The sequence below is a fragment of the Pinus tabuliformis genome, chromosome 1_2 (assembly GCF_031772625.1).
Source record: "Pinus tabuliformis cultivar Carrire ecotype Pingquan chromosome 1_2, CPIR1, whole genome shotgun sequence".
In the NCBI taxonomy this organism is placed as follows: Eukaryota; Viridiplantae; Streptophyta; class Pinopsida; order Pinales; family Pinaceae; genus Pinus; species Pinus tabuliformis.
In genome coordinates, this window is record NC_142298.1 from 425350781 (window position 1) to 425368094 (window position 17314).

Consider the following 17314-nt stretch of genomic DNA (forward strand, 5'->3'; position numbering starts at 1 on the left):
ATATCTTGGGTGAGCTACCCATCCCCTACTGCTTGTGCCCAAACTATTAAATGACAACAACCAAATCGCTCGTTCCTGTAAGTGATGTAGAAGAGGGCCAGGCGTGTGAGTCCCCGTGGATACCATCAAGTATCGTTCATCTATGTCCCCATCGATCTTGGGTGAACAACACCCAAAGGTATGCCCAGGTATCTCCGTCCATGGGTGTCCCTGGAGGCAACACTCCAAGACCTTGTTGTGCAGCACCATACGCCTCTGCATACCACCGATCATCCCAGTACTCCTGGACATGCCATTGTACACCGCGGCCTACCCCTGTACACTGCTAGATAGCCTCGGCTACAGCTATGTCATCCCATACCATCCTGCTTCCCGCTTGTGTCACTGCACCGTCACTCCCCGCATGTACTCAATGTGATGTGAGGCACTCCCACTCCATAACGCAGTCCAACACACTACAGCACACCACCATGCATCTCCATGCCCACTTGTAGACCACTGCTCAATGCTAGATGCTCCCACACATCCCTGGATGTGATGGCCTAAAGCTATGTCTCTACGTGTCAGGCCACACCGGATCAGTATCATCACTTCCACCATGGCATCACTATCCCTACCAATGAATGGATCTTCTGCCCAAATCCCCCCTAAGGAATCCGAGAAGTGACTCTCCCTATGTGTCAGCAGTGATGCCACCACTGCTCCGCTCCTCTGCATCCTCTATGCCCCACACAAAAGTGAAGAGTCCCCAGCTCCATACAAGGCACTGTCTGGTGGCCTGCCAATGCCACCTCCTCCGACAAACTCCTGCCAAAGTATGTTGATCACCCAGTGATCCCGTGTACAAATGCCATACTAAGAAAACCAAAAGAGTCTGTCCATAAACTAGTCGGCCATTGCGCACGCTCAACTGCTATGTCAACTACACCATCCCGGTTGTAGTCAACCGACATACCTGGGAAATGATACGTAGTCCCACCTGGAATCCAATGCCAGTCTATGCTGTCAGTATCCCCAGTGCCTGGAAGCTCCTGCTGAGCTACGCCCAGGTCCACCACCATCTGTGTAGCCCACTCCACAGGGTACCAACTCAAAATCTCTTGCCATCCAACCCCAAGAGAGGGATCAAATGCACGAACTCCCGCACACAGAACAACCCTAGCATGCGGGTGCTGCACCCTGTGCAACTCAGGTCGTCTCATCTTGCTACCCTAGTCAATACATGAAATCTGACTAGGTTGTTCTATCTCTCTTTGTCCAATGGGTAAAAGTAACCTCACAATGCTGCCAACCCCGTCTATGTATGCCCAAAGAGGGCTGCTCTCACGCCCCAACGTGCACTCTAGCTGCACCAGTAGGGAATCCAACTGCTCCCCAACGTGAGTCAATTTGGTTGTGGACTTGGCACAAACTACTCTCATGCCCTCCAGCTCCTCGTTCTGCTGCAGAATAGCCTCACGCACTAACGCAACCTTCCTTTGTAATACTAGAAGGTCGGCCTGAAACTGGTGGAACTGTCATGGGCATCTATCACCTGTAAACTCGGTCACAACTCCAGATACCTCAGCAACTGTTGGCATCTTGTCCATGGGTGGCTCCTTAACAGATGGCTCTATGTGTGTAGGCTCTATCTTCTCCACCAAGGTGTCAACTGGGGCTATCAAAGAGGTCTCTAATAAAGGTGACTCCTGTGCCACACCGGGTATATTGATGTGCTCCTCACCATCCTGTGGGCTCTCAACATCATGCTCAACCTCCTCCTCAGGCTCCTGATATCTAAAGCCAGGTCTCCACCAGCAAAAGCGCCCCCTGGTCTCACCCTCTAACTGTCTTTGTCCTGCCTACTCCTTTTCAAGAGATCTGGTGCCCTGATTTGGTCGACTTTCCCCACATGATGTAGATGGCTACACCCCCACGGCCTGCTCACCTCTAACGTCTCTATTGTAAGGGTGAGGATGGGTTTGGTCTGTCACCCTCCTCAACTGGGCCAACCTCTCATCGTCCCAATGAATTCTACCCCAGAATTTTTGCATACTAGATTTCCCTTGAGCCATGGGTTTGTCTCCAGTTTCACCCGTCACTGTGCACTCATACCCAAAGCTTCCATGATCTTCTGGCTAATTTCCCACAGTTGGGCCAAGATCATGCTCTGATACCACTATAATGTTCCAAACTAGGAAAAATAGTGCTATGCAAAGCGAACAATAAAAATAACACCATAAAATTAAATCAGACCATTAAACCACAAAATTGGCAACCAAACTATGTTGTCTACTCATTTTATTAAATGGGAAGAGGTGTACAACAAGGTTTTGGAATGTGGGCACCTGGGCTTGCTCTATGCAAGCCAGCAAAAGCCCAAAATGAACAATGGAACATCCTCCTCAAATCTGTTGGTAATCCACCCCAGGAGCTGCGTTGTTAGTGCCTAGAAAGGTGTTGCTACCTGAAATGATCTGCTGTTAGAGCCTTCCCTGTTGCTTAGAAAATTCTGGGAAATTAATCCCAGCCTCTATGCAAGAAACCCAAAATAACCCACGAAGGAATTGGCCAAATATTGACCTCGGAATTTTGGCCCAAATTCCCCTTAGCTCCTCTAGTTGCTAGTTGAGTTCGGACCCCTGTTTGACCTCTCAGATCTGCCCAGAAAATTTTATAAAATTAGGAATGTGATCCTTGCCCAAAACCCAAAATAACCCAAAAAGGGTTTCCCTTGGTTCCAACCTTCAAAAATTGACCCTTCACAGCTTGGCCCTCCTCCAATTTCGAATTTTGTTGCTGTGATTGATCCTCTCAATCTCTACTCTCCCAACTCCAGCAATCCTCGTCAAATGGCCCTCCAAATGATCTCCCAACCTCCTAGCTCCAAACTTCTCCGAATGGTGCTGCCCCAAAGAATCTCACTCCAATGACTGCGCGGTCATGGAGGAGATGACGCAGTCCTGCGTGTGATGAAATGAGAGTTGCGTGTAGGATGGCCCTCTTGTCTGCAGTTGCCCTCTATACTCCTGAAAATGATGAAGGATGCTCTTGTCTCCCCAACTTCCTGGAGTGCCTCACGCTGTGACTGCGCAATCCTCGCACTACTGTAACTCCCCCTGCTGCTAGTATTCGAGTTACAACTGTTGTAACTCGTCTGCCTGCTACTACTACGAACTGAGATGAATAACTCCCTCCTAGGGCTGGCACTCGAAGTCCACCAAAGCAAGGGTTGCGAGCTCCGCTCGGAGACACTCGTGTGCTAAACAACCCAGTAACCCGGCGAAGTAGCTCGAGCAACTAAAATTGAGTTCAATATGTCAAAAGATAAAATATCCAAATGAGGAGAGCTTCCTTCCTTATATAGATTTCGTGGAGCACCTTTCCCTCCATTTTCCCTCCATCGTGGTCCCTCACCTAACCATCGATTTCCCCTCCATGCAAATCGAACTAGGGAATGCGTATTCCCCTAGTATGGGTGGCCCCCACGTATACTTAACCACATCGAAATAACTTCTACTAAGTTTAGCCTCCTAATAAAATTGAATGGGCCCCAAAATGTAGAAATTAATACTGCTCCAAAATAATTTAGGAAGGGACATGACATAGAGGAGAAGTCACTTCCCATCATCCGGGCACATTATTTTCTCACCTAGGATTTGTCTAGCTTGCCTTTGGCAAGCCCACGTGCACTTGTTCTTGCCTATTGTACTCCTACCATGACATATAATAAAATGGCTCAGCTTCTTTGAGGATAAATTGTTAATGTGATATTATTTTGCGGTGTTTTGATCTTTGGTTGCATTTAAGAAAATTATGGTTGTTATTACTTAATATTTCCATTAGGAATATTACAAAACTCCAAACTTGGGGAAAACCTGAAAAATCCACATCTTGTAGAATCAGATCAATATGAGACCTTCATGACCTAAAACCAAAGTCAAATCTCCTCCAAGAACCAAGCCATTCCTCCTTGCAATCAATCTCTTCATACAAAGCTTGGTCACTAAAAGAACCTTTTGCAACTACCTTTAGGGTCTCAACCCTCTACAATCTTCCTGCAATTTCGATATCTTTCAGGGTCTCGGCCATCTAAAGGTCTCCTGCAACTTTCTCGGCCCTCTAAAGGTCTCCTGCAACTTCGGTCTAACAAAAACTATACTTTATAGCTTGGTTTCCCCTTTGTAGTAAAGGCTTTTTGCTCTCCTCTTATTACCCTTTTTTTTGCTTCAGATCGGACCTCAGAATGTTGTGTCAAATGGGACAAAGTCACTGCCCATATATACCTTTCAAACAACCCTCATCAAGGCCGACTAGATCAGTATGGAGGCCGACTAACTTCTTGGAGCTCCTCTTGACTTATAAACAAGAAAATAAATTCTTTAACATACCCAAATGGGTCTAACAAATGACATTTACTTTCGTTGACTTATGACCATAATTACAAGTCCTAGAAGCATGAAGAACATGCTTAACCTAGGTGTCCAAATGAAATAGGCATGAAACCCATGCTTTAATTTAGCAATTTTTCTTGTCTTCTTTACATCACATATACATAATGACATGAGTACAAAGACAATTATGAAAACCGAACCTAGTTACTTTTCCAACCAAGTGCAGCAGGGCAGGAGATTTGAAGAATCCCTTTGAATTAGTCTCAATGCAACCTTGAATCTTGAGGAAGAAGCAGCCAGGAAACAATACATCTGCACATTTCGACTTTGCCCCTCCGGCTACAAGAAGCAAAAGGCCCAAGAAACCCATGAATTATTGATTTTTTTTCTCTGAATTATTGCTATGTTACTGGATCTGACAAGCAGAGGGCCAAGATCCACGGATCTGATCTAGATCCGGATACGGATACACCTAGAAACGTGTGAAATACGACACTATGGCGGTTCTATATTTTACGGAAACAAATATTTTCTCCCAAAACGAATCCCGACACTGTATGCCGGAACCACCAAAATGAAACAGAAAAAGTGAAAACACTTTAGGTTTGACTTGCGGTTGCGGTTGTAACTTTTAGGTTAAACAATGTAAAGTAGCCCCTCTTAGTTGTCCGCAGCACCATTCTTTATACATCTCGAACAGAGCAGCCACAAAAGTTAAAACAGTTGCATTGTTATTTGAATCAGCCGCAGGGACCCAGCACAGGGATTAATAACTGTTCTTTGACCCAACCGCAGGGATTATATACACCATGACCCAACCGCAGGGTAGACAGCGACGCAGACAGCGAAAACACTGAACAGTTTCCAAACAGCCACGGCAGACAACACTTCGACTATTCATGTTCCAATTCCATTTGGCAGTGGGCTCAAGCTTGTCGGCAGACAACTATTGTCGTCGACACCACCAACTCGGACTACTAGCGAGGTAAAAAAAAATCACGATATTTGTGGCAATAAATGGCTACATGTACGCTATATATAATTATTAATATGTTACAATGAAAACATTACAATGATTACATACGCTATATACGCTCTATACGCTAAGGATTTGACATTTGTTATGAACGATATATTATAAATTTATATACCCTATTCGAAATACGTTGTACATTATATATATTATGTGCTATTTAATATTTAATATTTATATATACGCTATAGCCTATATCTCTAGTGGGCGTATGGAAATCTCAAATCTGATGCGTATAGTATTATTTATATAATTTAATATATATTATTATAAATATAATTATATTATATAATCGTTATTATAAATATCAATGTCATTTTTTTATTTATATTGGTAGTATTTAAATTTTAATATTCAACCATTCATTTTCATATTTTATTATGATGTATTTTAATTGTGTATTTGTATTTATATTGTAATTTGTGTATTGTAAATTTCAAAATTATTTGTTAAATTTTAATGTATCTCTTTTTTTTATTTTTATCATTATGTATTTTAATTTTTAATTGTATATTACAAATTTACTATATTGATAATATATTATAATTTGAATTTTATATGCAGTTAGGCAACCTATAGTGTATAGACCTATGTTGCCAGGAAACGTGGGTGCGGGGACGGGGACGGGGACGACATTTTTGGAAACAGGGTGCGTGGGTTCGTCGGGTAATATAATAATATTAAATTTTAATAATTATATTTTATAAATTATAAATTTATAATTAATAATATATATGAAATTTCAATTTGTATATTTTTTCAACTTTAAACAAGAAAACTTTAATGATAATCATTTAAACATGCACATCATTGAACATTCAACATTGACATTGAAATTTCAAAATTTATCACCAAAAAACTGTTCTTTTGAATCTTTTCCGTGTAACCATGACACTGTGACAACTATGTGAGAGAGCTCAAGGCTACTACTAAAACTGAAAATTCAAAATACATACTAGGATAAATGCTAGACTCAGCTATTTTGGTGAAACTTGGGACAGATTTTGTCACACACAGGCTTTAAAATAACTATGCAGCTTAGGTTCATTTGCAAGGATGCCTATCAATGAATCAGGCTGTGGTCGTACAGACCCTTCCTCCTACACAACCAAGGAGTGTTAGCATTTCTGCCTCCTGCTCTAATTTCAAGACAGCTTCTCTCCTTATTGAAATTGCTCATTTTGGCTGGAGCTTGAGCTTGTAACTTTGCTTTGAATGTTTAGTCTCTCCCATATAAAAACACAATTTTTTCATAGGAGATTCTTCTCAACTTGATAGTGGTCTAGAATTTTCTTGATGTATAATCATCCACCTTCCCCATGCATGGTGTGCTCTGTGGTAAAGCAATCCCAAAAACAGTGGCAGCCTTACCCTTCCACAAAACACGCTTATCAGTCTTTGTTTCCCAATAAAATGCACAGCAGCCATCTGATGGCTTGAGGGATAGTTTGTCTTTGAGTGCGAAGCTCTGCCTGAATATTAATTATCTAAACATAAAACATCTTCGCAGCTTTTAGAGATTACTTGGTGTACAAGTCTGTAGAGACCATATATGATTTAGGCATATTTTCCTAGTTTTAATCTTAACATGATGTTATCAGAATGCTGTGAGAAATTGGCAGATTTTGATACTTAATTTAGCCATTGTCCAAAATAGCCCTTCGCCATTTAACAGCATCAGCTGATTACAGCTTATGGCTGGTCTCAATCCTACTTTCTATTTGACCGAAAATGTCTGAACCTGTATGTGTGCATTTACAGTTTATAATTTGATGGTTATTTGGATCGGGAATGAATGTTTCATTGCAAATTGATTTACAAGAATTCTTAAAAAACAAGACTTTTAAAAAACTTAAAAAACCGGGTGCGGGTACCCGTGCAACACAGGTTTTGATGGTAAGGACCGTGGAAGAATGTTTCATTCCAAATTGATTTACAAGAATTGATTTAGGGTTTTTTAGGTTTTGTTATAAGTTTTACCTTTGTTATAAGTTATTTTTTAAATTTCAATAAAAAAAAATTATTTGAAAATTAAATTTTTAATATAGTTTTTTTTATGAAGAACCCAAAGAACCCAACCCGAAGAACCCAAGAACCCAAGCACCCGAAGAACCCAAGAACCCGTTAAAGGAAAAGAACCCAAATTTTTTTTTTTGAAGAACCCGGTTCTTCTGGGTTCGTCTGGGAAGAACCCATACCCGAATCTGGTACTTGGGTGCGGGAACCTGGGACGGGTTCGAGAACCCCACCCCGGGTGCGGGTACCCGTGCAACACAGGTATAGACTATTATCATTATGGAACCATCACAACATGAGTAGAGTGAAGGGGAAATCATCAAAATGGACCCAAAATCTCCTCTATGGCAATATGTGGAGATTATTGGAAAAAATCCCGGAGGTGGTTCATTTAAATGGAAATGCAATGAATGCCAAGATGTCGAAAATGGTTCATATACTAGAGTGAAAACCCATCTCACTGGTCAAACTAACATAGGGGTGCAAGTATGCACCGGGCCAAAAGATGCAAATGGCAAACCTGGAAAAGGTTTGAGTTCTGGAAAAATGAAATTCTATGCATCTTTGCAAGTAGTTGCTGATAGGAAGCTTGCTAAGAGAAAACACCCTGTGCAAATCTCTACAACTAGGCCTCCATTCCCATCTAGGCTTGTTGCCACAACTAATAAAAGGCCCACTCTAGGCCCTCTTGAAGCAGCTTTCAATAATCAAGGTAGAGACATAGCCGATGAACATGTAGCTCGTTGCATCTATGCAAATGGGCTAGCATTCAATTTGGTGTGTTCCCCTTATTGGCAACAAATGATTAAGACTATTAATGAAGCGCCAAAAGGGTACAAAAGCCCTGGATATGAAAATGTTTGCACTACTTTGTTAGCATCAGAGAGACAATCTGTGGATAGACAGCTACAGGCAATCCAAGATACATGGGCAGAAACAGGTGTGTCCATCATTTCTGATGGATGGAGAGACCAAAAAAACCGTCCATTAATTAATGTTGTTGCAGTATGCCCCCAAGGGGCAATGTTTTTGAAGGTTTTTGATTGCAGTGGAATAAAGAAAAATGCGTCTTTCATATCCACAATTCTTATTGATGTAATAGAAAGTGTAGGGCCACATAATGTTGTCCAAGTCATTACGGACAACGCATAAGTTTGTAAAGCTGCAGGTTTGATTGTGGAGGGTCGATATGATCACATATTTTGGACTCCATGTGCAGTACATTCATTGAGCCTTATGCTTGTCAAGATTGGTGAGATTGAATGGATTAATTAAATATATGTAGCATTAAAAGAAATCCAAATGTTCATAACAAATCATTCAATGTCCTAAGCCATTTATCGGGGTTTTGCAAAGTTGGAGCTACTGAAGGTACTTTTAAGTTTTTTTTAATCAATATTATTTGTATTGGAAATTCTTATTTTTAATTACAAATTTATATATGGTTTCTCATTTGAGATTTGACTTTTTGAAACTTGTAGGTTGTTGAAACTCGTTTTGCCTCCCACACTCTTGTCATAAAGAGACTTGTGGAGGTGATACAAGCATTACAAGCAATGGTCATTGACCCTCTTTGGGAATCATGGAAGACTTCCACTTCTGATAGAGGGAAAAAAAATCAAGTCCATCATTCTTGATGATGCATGGTGGGACAAGGTTCAATACCTTCTACGGTTCACTGAACCAATTTTGACCTTGATCGAGGCATTTGATACAGATACACCTTGCTTGGGGGAAGTTTATGAAAACATTGATAGTATGTTGGAGAGGATAAGGGAAATTATCAGGGCAAGTGAAAATGACCCTTATGAAACATTCTATTATTTAGTGAAGGACATCGTTATAGAAAGGTGGAACAAAATGACCACACCATTACACCTTTTGGCATATGCATTGCACCCTAAATACTATCATTCTAAAATTTTGTCTTTACTTGGTAGAACAACACCAAACAAGGATTCTGAAGTGGTACAAGGATATAAGACAGCTTTGAGGAAAATTTATAGAGATATGGGAGTTGCAATGGAAGTCCGCCAAGAATTTGGAGGGTTTGTACAGTCTACTGGTAGCTTTTCAGATCCAGTAGCTATGGATGATCGAGGGCATCTTGATCCTATTACTTGGTGGGGCTTCCATGGTGGGGATAGCATTCATCTCTCTACTTTAGCCACCAGGTTGTTATCACAGGTTGCTAGTTCCTCATTAGCTGAAAGGAATTGGAGTACATATGGCTTCATCCATTCAGTGAAGCGAAACAGGCTAGGAGCGGCAAAGGCTAAGGATCTTGTTTATGTTCATTCCAACCTACGTCTTCTATCACATGTTGAACCAGAGTATAAAAAAGGTCCGAGCAGGATGTGGGATGTGGAACCTGAGATCTCTGACTTGAACTTGACACTGAATGCCATGACTCACCTCAACCTACTTGAGGATATTGTTCCACCACCAGTCCAGCGTACTAATGCAACTTCTTACATTCCAGGACCCCCATCATCTATTCATGGTGTAGAGTTGGAATATGCAGAAGATATAGATCCATTTGAGGACATATAAATGTATTTACTATTATCATTTATGATATTATGATCTTTTTTGTTACTTTGTATGAGGGAGGATGCATCATTTCAGTGTTTCAATCTTCATATTTATCATTCAGTTTTCTAAAAGGGTTTGATGGCTTCATGGAGTATTTGATTTTTTAGCTCTAAAGTATTTTTAAAAATTTTAAAAATATTATTATATTTTATTTTTTTGTGTACGTGATGTATCCTTGCCGTATCCGGATCTTGGATTTTCAAAAAACTAGCAGATCCAGATCCGGATCTGTATTTGTATCTGTATCCGTATCCAAATCCTGGTAACATAGAATTATTGTCTGTGTAACCAATTTGCAAACCAGTGCTCTTGTGGATTTGGACAAGAAAAGAAAAAAGAAAGTAAGAAGTCAATGTTACACCACATTCTCCCTTTTATTTTTGAAGGGAGGATTGGTGCTTTGGTTATTGTAATCTCTATAATATCTTCTGTATGGGTAAAGTTGCAGCCTCTTCTCAATATAATAAAAACCATTACTGTTAAATATATTCATAGATATACATGAAATGTTGTTTACAAAAAAAATTGGTTCCAAGTGCAACCACAACAGTCACTAGCTACAAAAGCCTTGAATGCACCAAAATCTAAAGCAAAATTGTCATAACTACCGTATTTATCAAAAAAATTTACCATCTGCAAATAGTACAAAATTGAAAAATACCACCCTGTCGATACAACCCTTGACATAGGAAGCATTGATATCATATAAACTAAACACTGTGCTAACCTTCACAGATTGAGTGTCACACATTCATTGAACATAATTAGCCCAATAGCAACCAAAACAACTCATTCCCCAATAGATGTACATATAATCCCAAGGGAATGATAGTTAGACATCCTTTGCAACTAAATAAAAGAAACAAAAATTAGATTCATATCTATGTAGTTGTGCAAATACATTTATGCAAAACAGGTCCCTAAAAATTTGGACTTTAACAAATGTAAAAATCCACTTCAGTACTCAAGAATCTCTGAATGCATGTGATTCTTTATAACAATTATTAATATATTTCTATATTGGAATTTAGTTCCACATAGAGTCAATAAAGCAATCCCTTCTAAACAGAACCAAAGAAAGTTGAACGCCCATTTTATGCTACACACATGGTGTACAACCAATGTTATGTATCCAAGAAATATGAACCCATCAGAATTAAAATGATGGAAAATAATAATCAAAAAACGCCTATTTAATAATAGACTAAAATAGTTCGTCTTGTTTAGGTAAAATGTTACCGTATTGTTTGGCATGATGTATTTTGGGACATTATTTTCATTAATTGATGATAAAGCACTCAAATACCAAGGTTCACACTAATTACCTCTTTATTCCGCAAAAAAGGTAAAATGTTACCGTATTGTTTGGCATTATGTACTTTGGGACATTATTTTCATTAATTGATGATAAAGCACTCAAATACCAAGGTTCACACTAATTACCTCTTTATTCCGCAAAAACTCTCCACCGCCATCACCAAGGAAGCGAGCTTCCGGGCGTCGACCTAGATCTAAAACTACCTACATGAACAACATATTCATCGCCAATAATAGAATGTGATGTAAATTCATTTTTCATTGGAAAAAACAATGACTTCAAAACATGAATATGTCAGGTATATATGACAATGCCCCTTAGAATCCCTATCTCTATACTTGTTTAGTAATCAAGTATGCATACCAAACTAAGTTCTCTATAACATAAAAGGAAAATCCATAAAGAGAAAGTAATGCGTAAAAGTAAATGTGATCTCTTAGCCTCAGTTTGATTTGCAACAAGAAGGGGTAATAAACAAATATTTAATATGAGCATAAACATTGTAAAAGGAATCCAATAACGTAGGCTACAAATTTGAATTGAGAATGCTCTGCGTGAAAAATAAACACATCTAATATGCAATATGAATCAATGATCTTATTGCATACCAAAGCACTTCCAAAACATACAGAAAAATCAAACAATGGGCATGGAGTGTGTCTCCTTATGTGATATGGAATTTAATTTCTCTGAACACTTGTTTGGCATATACTGAAGAAATGGCTCATAAAATTTGTACATCAAAAGAATCTTGTGTCACAAAAGAAATTCATGTGTGGCATCCCTAACTAAACATGATTTGTCATCTTCTTTGAATGCAAATTAACCGAAGAAGGGAGTGAGGATAAGATCTAATGTCAACAAAATGAATATGTAATACAAATTCCAAGAGTATAGGTTCTAAATTTGGCTACAAAACATATTTCCAATTGTGTATCTATCTTTTTTTAATTAATGATAAAAATAACTTTTTTGGAAAAAAAGAATTTATGTATATCAATACATAAAGTAATCTAGTGTGTTTCCACATATTTGGGTGGCCTCAAAGTGTTTTGGTTTGCTGTTTTCTTGCATTATTTCTTTTTTTCCAGATCTGAAAAGTGCAGGACAGAGACATAGTTGTCCAAATTCAACATCCTGTGGAGCAAGTAACTCACATAAATCATTATCATCCAGTAAGACCCTTTGTTACTCACTATTGTGCATCAATTTCATCATTTTCTGGGGTGCTTGATATAATTTTGTTTGCTGGTATGCGCTAGTCACTTATACATACATTAGAACCAGTATTAATAAATTAACTCCTAGACTCCATCACCGAATAGGCAACTTTAGGTGCTAGTCTATTGATCCTTGGTGGACTGTATTTGTAGTAGGGTTAACCCTCACTTAGCTTTATAAGAGTTGACTCAAAGAGTGGGGATTCATGCTGAGGTGACAATGGGAACCTAACCTGTGTGGTACCATCTTAGCACCTTGAAGGACCTTATCAAGATTCAAGACCACTAATTGGGCTGTAACAGAGCACAAACTCTTTGGGTAAAGATCCAACAATCCAATGTTGAGAATTTAATAAGCTTTATGCTTACCTCATGCATTAATGCTGAGGTGTAATGTTTAATTCACAATAAGTTTCATTCTGCTTCATAATTGTCATTTTTGCAACTATTTCAAGCATTTCCATTCAAATAAGGATTTATGTTCATATTCTTTGTGCCCACTTAATTGAATTACAACTTGCACCAGCACTCACACTTATACTAAGCGTGTGGGCATTTAACACTCTCTGTCACAAGCAACCATTAACCATTTGGGTTTTGGGTTTAACCTTTCAGATTGCTTGCCTTAACCTTGAGATATTAGAAGTTGCAACCTGTTTGAGTAAGTTAAACATGAGCTAAGTTTGTTAAATTTTCTAATCCCAATAAATTACAAATTATTTCATAGCAAAAATTCCTTGCTGAGCTTTAATTCAATTTTCAACTTGCTGAACAAAATGTACTATTAGGATTTTAACTAGTAAATAAAAATTTAATTTTCAACGGAAGCAAACATTCAAACAACCAATTTCATTTGCACAAAACATATTGTTACCACAAAATCTAGCAGGTTGTGGAGAGAGAAATCCTAAAAGACAAAAGCTAGACAAAGGGCTATCAATGGGGTAGAAGCTCAATGTCACCTCAGCCAAAAGCCCCTGCTCTTTACAGAGTTTCACCAATGGGAGGAGTCCCGGTAGGAACGAGACCACTTAGAATAGATATTCTAGGTATAGGGAAAGAAGGGAAAGAAGCAAAAACGCTCTCAAAGAAAAGCCCTAGAAAAGGAGGCTCAAAACCTAGGGTTTTGAGATTTTCGATGGTGATAGGTATTCACAAGATCAAGGCCTGAGAGAAAAGGCTTCTTATGATCTCTTTTAACAAGTACTAATAGCATACAACCTTCAAGAAAGTCTTCAAATTGAGGGGAAATGAGCTAGGGTTTCCTTCTTGGAGCAACACCTAGGGCAAGAAATTTTATGGATGAAATTTGAGTGGATGCCCATCAAACTTGGAGAATAGGTATACTAGACCCTAAGCTTGATGTTTAGGCCCTCAAATCACCAAAAAGCCTTCTCCCTAAAATTTCGCTACAAGCACTAGATTTTCGCCCTAGCCTTAAAAGGAAAATTTAGGATTGATCACCAATGACTTGGACTAGTGTCGTGCCTTTTAGGCATATGGAGTCAAGGATGAAATAGATAAGCTAGATCCTTTCTAAGGAGGCTAAAAATTGATGCCCTAGGTATCAACTTTTAACATTTACCCACTTCAAAAGAAAATGGAGTTTGATGGAGAGATTAAAGATTTCCTCCACTAGGAACATTCATTACATGTTGTACAATGAATAACATATGCAATACTCAACTAGATAGCCTTTCAAAATTAATTTTCAACAATTAGGGCACAAAATAGCATAACCTAGAAGCAGCAATTCCATACATTAGACAATTTCAAGATAGAAAATATTCAACAATAAGCACTTACAAGACAACATGTAGTATATCCATCCATTATCCAAAGAAGTAGCTCCAAAGACAATCAAAAATAGCTTCCAAATATCAAAATGCATCCAATAGATCTCCAATAGCCAAGAAGGAACAAGTGTGAAAATCCTCTAAGAGGTCAAATTCCAAGTGTGATGATGATGAGAGACTCAAATGAGGTCTCTTCTATTTATACATGTCTAATCAAGTCTAATTTTAGCCTAAAGCCCCTCTTAGTTGTCAAATGATGGGCAAAAACTAATTGTGGTTACAAGCCAACCACACAGCCAATGTGTGTTAGTTTTTGGATTTGGTAGCAGCGGACATGTGTTCTAGTCTCAGATGATATCTAAGAGGCTAAGGAACACTAGATCTCCAAAACACAGAAAAGGTTTCGCAAGAAAAGACTTGGAAACACAATTAAATTAATTAGCCAATAATTAAAAAGTTTTTGAGTCTAACTAAAGAAAATTGGTTAATTAAAGTCAATTAATTAAGGAAGTTCGATTTCGCTCTAGAGGCTTCTATTGATGAAATCAAATTGATCTTAGCCATCGATTGAGATGTAATCGTGGCTGTTGAGACTCCAACGAGAGATTATAAGAGCAGGTCGAAGGGCTTGGAGAAGGCAATCAATTGTGAGTTGAGCAATTCGACTACCCAGTTCCAGGTATTTAGAAAGGGCGTAGTTGAAACTAGGGAAAGCATCAAAGCAAGGGATTCAACAAAGATTTGAGAGGAGTTCGAAGGAATTTTCCTCAATATTTTCCAGTGTCCGAGAGATAGGAAAGAGAAGGCTGAATTTAGATACAGAGGAGGTCAAATACAGTAGTACGAGTTAGCCATATTTCCCAATGCGAGTTGCAAAAGGAGCCACGTTTCAGTTGTTAGTAGCCAGTGTTGACCACTGGAGTGGCACCTGAAGATTTTTTGAAGATTCAATACCCAAGGCTGTACCAAAGGTTGCTTGTACCATCAAAGATCATCATATCACTAGAGTTTTTCAACTCTACTTCTTCTTCTAATCTTTTTCTGTTGTACTCAAATTCCACAAGCCCTGCGGGAACAATGTTAAAGTGATACTAGTATGAGGAGTCAAGTCATGTAATAGGCCTAGGTGGCCTAGGACCTTGTCATCAAGTGAATCTACTCTAGGAGGTTTTTTTCACTTGGTTAATTATCATTTTCCTCCAAGAATTTAATAATTAATTGAGTTTTTTCCTCCCAGCAGAACCCTAAAGCCGAAGTACGGCTAAATGGTGAGGCCTTGGGTGAGTCCTAGTGTTTAAGGTCATTGTATATTACCATACTAGATCACGTAAAAAAATTGTGGAATTTTATTAGGTCTAGGGGGTCATTTTTTTATTTTTAAAATTCCCCGCAGGGTCGAAACTAGAATAAATTTTGTATATGAAATGTAATAAGTGATGTCTAGAGAAGTTGTATGGGTATGAGTAATCAAAGTTACACCTCTCACCCTCAACTTTTTACTATGACACACTTTGAGGGGTTAAAAATGTGTTCTAGACCCTCAAAACCCACTTTTCTTAAGTTTAGTGGGAAATCTGGCAATAAATTAAACAAGAAATAAATTAAATAGATAAGATAAGATAAGATAATTTTATTAAATTAAATAGCTCCATGTGACAAAATGATATGGAAATGACTTGGAAATTATCTCAATTCAAAGGAATGAGTCAAAAGACAAGTGGAGGATGATTTGGCACCTTACATCATAAATTCATGGCCCACTCAAGAAAATCGAATTTTTTGGCATTAATGCAACAGTTGGTGACTTGGAAAATCGAATTTTTGAGGAGTTAATGCACATGTGAGATATTTGGAAGATATTGATGGAGATATTCTTGGGAGTTTGTCTCCACTTGAGGCTCCTACTTCTTCACACTTGGCACTACAAATTTGGCTCAAGGAGGGACCACGCAATTCCCAAGGAGATTTATGTTGGGCTCATTGGAAGCATCTACATGAGGTGTCATCACATGATTTGATCTTGGAGTTTGACTTGAGTTAGCTCCTTGATTTGTTCACACTTGGATTTGCTCATCTTCACACTTGGAGAATTCGATTTTGCTTGAGGATATCTTGGTGCCACATATGGAATTTGATTTGGATTGGTGGCTACTTCATCCCTCCACTTGGAATTCGATTTCCTTTTTGGGATCTTCACCATGGCCATTTGTCACTTGGATGCTACATTGGGATTTGCTTCCATTACTCTATATAATAGAGCTTTGAGCTCTCATATTGTATCAATTGTTTACTAGCTATTGTGCTTGCGGAAATGTTGCTACTTTGTACACTTTTCAAGAATTGCAATAAAAAGACTTTTGTAATGTCCCAAATGAAAGAATTTTGGAACAAACCCTTCAAATCAAATTTCTACTCATAAATAGAACATTGCCATGTAAAATTTAACAACATAGAACATGCAAATAACGATGATGAGTATAAGGAAATCTCAGCTTTATTATAACCAGAAATACGAGTACATAGCAATATGAAATCGCTGGAAATAGTTGAGAAACTAAAACAACTACTACAAGCTAGATCTGGCCTCAAAATGTGTCTGCTACAGCAATGGATTTGGCCTCTCAAAATAAAACTGCAAACAATAAGAGCTCATGTGAATTCTGAATGAATCCACCAAGGGGAGATGGGTGTTACCAATGGAGTAGAGAACCACGCTCTCAACCTCTCATACAAGAAACAACATCAACTCCAAGATCCAAGATGTCTGCAAATGTCCTCCTCTTTTATAGATCTGCTGGATATATCTCCAAGCCTCTAGAAGCATCTTATTTTATTATTATTCTAGAAGCTCCTCCATTGACTTTATCAAGTGACCTTTTAATTTTATTTCATTTCACTTAAGTCAATTTTGGCCCCTTGTAATATCCCATATCAGGAATATACCCCAAACACAAGCAAACTCC

General features: G+C 38.6%; 1 protein-coding gene across 1 annotated transcript in view; it reads right to left on the reverse strand.

Moving 5' to 3' along the window:
- Window positions 1-11492, reverse strand: part of LOC149206164 (uncharacterized protein ycf45-like) — a 330357-nt gene extending 318865 nt beyond the window's left edge. Inside the window, exons 1-2 of the mRNA XM_089397614.1 lie at window positions 11480-11492; window positions 11343-11395 (exon numbers count right to left, since the gene is read on the reverse strand). Coding sequence (XP_089253740.1) covers window positions 11343-11395; window positions 11480-11492 — 66 coding nt within the window. The remainder of the gene's footprint in view (window positions 1-11342; window positions 11396-11479) is intronic.
- Window positions 11493-17314: the final 5822 nt, after the last annotated feature.